The sequence below is a fragment of the Asparagus officinalis genome, chromosome 8, assembly GCF_001876935.1.
Source record: "Asparagus officinalis chromosome 8, Aspof.V1, whole genome shotgun sequence".
Lineage (NCBI taxonomy): Eukaryota > Viridiplantae > Streptophyta > Magnoliopsida > Asparagales > Asparagaceae > Asparagus > Asparagus officinalis.
Window position 1 is genome coordinate 112,027,462 of NC_033801.1, and position 3,750 is coordinate 112,031,211.

The 3,750-nt window shown below is 34.9% G+C and overlaps 1 protein-coding gene across 1 annotated transcript in view; it reads right to left on the reverse strand.

Annotated features, from left to right (window-relative positions):
* LOC109851390 overlaps window positions 1,867-3,750 on the reverse strand; it is a 5,463-nt gene continuing 3,579 nt past the window's right edge. The window contains exons 7-8 of the mRNA XM_020421481.1: window positions 3,468-3,605; window positions 1,867-2,421 (exon numbers count right to left, since the gene is read on the reverse strand). Of these exons, the coding sequence (XP_020277070.1) occupies window positions 2,121-2,421; window positions 3,468-3,605 (439 nt within the window). The 3' untranslated portion in view covers window positions 1,867-2,120. The remainder of the gene's footprint in view (window positions 2,422-3,467; window positions 3,606-3,750) is intronic.

Genomic DNA, 3,750 nt, shown 5'->3' on the forward strand with positions numbered 1-3,750 from the left:
CCCATTTTGAAATTTTTTTTTGGGAAACTGTTGGAGATGCTCTAAGCAACTTAACCTCTCCTTCTACTCCAGTTTTCCCTTCTCATGGATATCTTAATTATGGGTTTTTTTTTTCAACGTTAGTCCTCCAACTCTTTCATATTTTGAAATTAATCCCCGAAGTCTTCATATTTTTTCTTGGTCACCCAGATCTTAAGTGATTTGAAATTAGCCCCTAATCTCCATATTTTGAAATTTGTCCCCCGGATCCTTTAAGTATTTTAAATTTAACCCCTCTAGTTAGGCCCGGGATGAAAGGTTTGAAGGACTTATTTCAATAGACTTTAAAATTTGGGGGACCAAATCAAAATATTTAAAGATTTTGGGTATGAAAGATGTGGGGGACTAATATCCAAAAAAAACCTTTAAATATTTGAGCGTGGAGTCTGTGGACGATGGAGACATTTTAATAAACATACAATTAGTTGGCAAATTAATGACGTGCTGGAAAAGGGATTAACGTCTGCACTCTCGTTTGGCACAGAGAAATTCACGAAACTTGGGGCCCAAAAGAGAGAAAACTACAGCATATTAATTACAAAATGATCAGATGATGTCGTGGGCTCAAGGAATCTCATAAAATACAACCGTTGATCAGGTGGACCATTTTCAGTTTCGTGGCTTGTCTTCATAGCACAAGCGAACACTTGGGAGTTTGTTAAAGAATGTCTTGAATCTTGATCATGATTGCATTAATGACTCTAATGAGACTAATTCCTTCGATAATGAGTTTATTTGGTGGGAGAAAGTATTCAATTGTTCTGGTCCATAACATTAATGATGGACCAAAATCATGTCAATTAGATTAGTAAACTTAGATATTAGTATATTGACTGAACAATTATCTTTTTTGATGCACAATCAGTGCAACGGATCAAGATCACCAGATACTTTTCTCGATACCTTACACCATATTTTGCAAATTTCTAACAAAGAAAGATTAAGGAAAAGGGCCATTTCGAATAAAAAGTATGAACATAATTGGTTAACTCCACATAAGATTTATTTTCATGTGTTGTTCTTTTTTAGTGCTTGGGAAATAGAAAAAGATTACTAATATTTTCTTTATTAATAAAAAGATTAAGGATGGATTACTAAACCCCTCACTTCAAGGATTGAAGCCATGCAGAAGTGCTATAATAATCCTTCCTTTAAAAAATTTAGGGAATTTTTTTTTTTGACAGGTTAATAATGGATGACTCTCCTTGTCTCCTCACTTAACTTTGTCAGCAAACAACAAGTACGTCGAAAAGAAATAGAAATTAGAAATTCATAATTCAGGAAAAAAAAGGGAGAAGATAAATTCAATGATGTATATCTGACATATTTACCGGTTCACGCAGAACTTCAACATCATAGGTGATGTATATGACATAACAAATACATGATTACATTAGGACATCAAGAATCACCAGCTGGCCGCCCTTTGTCATTAAATTTTATATGAAAGATTTGTGTCTTGAAAGTCATGAAACATTTACCACAAAGGAATGTTATAAACTATATTCCAAAATTCTTTTCTTTGTGAAACTTTCGAAACTTGGGGGAGAAGGCAACTTTGCAGCTGCGCCCCAAATCACTGGGCTACCCGCGGTGGGTATATGGCCACAACTTACAATGCTTACAAGTTGCGTGTTCAGCTTTAGATGCAGTATTTTCGCCGCTTTGCAGGGTTCAGTTTCAGCTACAGTATGATATATGCACTCAGGCGCTATGTCGTTCATAGGAGAAATTATGTTGAAAGTAATGGATGTCAATCTCGATCTTAAAGATCATCGATCGTCTTTCTCATGAACCTCTGCGCTCCGACAGTGGAAAAAAGAAAAATGGAAGAGGAATCTTATGAGAATATCATAGAAAGAATAGGGCTTGATCCAATTCATGGGGATTCCATATACATTCCATTCAAAAAATAGCCGGCACAAAACTTCATTTGCTTCTCTTCTATGTAGGTCCTATTTTTACTAACTTTTAGCCTATTTATCCTTCTGATACCTCTAATAAAAAGGACACCTTGGTTCTATCTCATATCCGCAACAAGTTTCATAGTGAAACATAACATTCCTGCCCACAAAAATTGCTCACCAGTCAGGATAGTGAGCACTGTTGCCAAGTAAATAACAATCCAGGATACTCGGTAGTCCGTATTTGTAACTTGGGTACATCAACTTTACACCAAGTTGTTCTTTTAATTTAGCATTTGACACGCGTTTCTCACCATCAACTAGGTCTGCCTTCAGCTGCTGGCTTTGTAATTCGACTGTGTCGTCTTCCTCAAACTGGTCAATCATATGTGGACATCGATTTCGGAGCAAGGCTTGCGCAAAGGCAAATACTTCAGTTCTTGGTGCAGGGTCATCATCTACAACATTATATATTTCCCTGTTGAAAAGAAAATTTTTACGCAAGTTATGTTAGTACCTTTCAATATGTTCATTTCATATAACTAGATCACTGAGAATAAGTGTTTCAGAGACATTTCTTCACTCTTTGTGTAGACGTGCGTTTATGTACATACACGATGGAGATAGAACGACATATTGCAGAAACATGTGTCTATTCTGATAAAGGGTAAATTTCACAAAGTTACTGTGAAGTTGGCGAGTTTTGCACAGTAACTAACATAAATATGTTTTATTAGAGAAAACTATGATGAACTTTCAAAAACTGTGATAATTGTGTTAATGTCTTGGATAGAAGGTCTAAAATATCCTTATTTACATCTATCAATCCACAAAGTTCATAACAGTAATATAAAAGATATATAAAGCGCATAAGGGAAAATTTGTTCAAAAACATGTCACATGAGAAACACACAACTTACTCTAATGTCATGCATAGAGTTTAGCGAAACTAGTTTTCTCTAATAAAATGTGCGGTAGTTTTATCAAAAACACCCCAATTCATGGTAGTTTTCTGATACTTAGTTTTTTTTCCATATATTAGCCAATTATCTGTGTGATCAAATGCAATATGAAAAAGAAAACTTGGTAAGTGTCTACAGCAGATTTGTTCGACAAATTCCGGTCTACTAATTGTGAAGAACGTCCCAGAGGCCAAAAATATCCACAAATTGCAAGTGGAGCTCACTCTATACTATGTTCCAGGTCCTACCGTATTTAGTAAATATTGCTTCCTCACATCCGTTATCGAGCCCAAAGAAACTTAAAAACTGATGGGTCCAACAGAAAAGTATTGTTCTATCAAATATAAGTTCGGTAAACCAACAATTTAGTAACATGCTTAATTGTTTCTGTTCATATATTGTAGTGCCCATATACGTGTTACAAAGTTGAGATCATGCATGAACAACTATTTACTGACTCAATTCAACACTTTCAAATTTAGTAGATCAATTGTAAATAATATATTTGATTATATTTAGTAGATAAGTAAAATATAGTTGGAAGATATAGAGTGATACAAACCCAGAAGACGGAAGACTAAAGCTGGCCTTGATTGCTTGATAGATATCGGCAACATGAATCCGTGCTGTGTAACGCTTCAACTTCCTCATTGTCTGTTTTTCTGACAGGGATTTCTGTTTAATTATGGTATCCAAAGCACTGAAACAATTTCAACCGGTCATTACAATGGTAAAACAGTGGAAAACACACATAAATTAAAAAATGGGTACATTTCATAAATCTACCATGAACTTTGTGGGTTTTTTTGCATAAAACTACCACATTTATTTTAGTAGAGAAAACA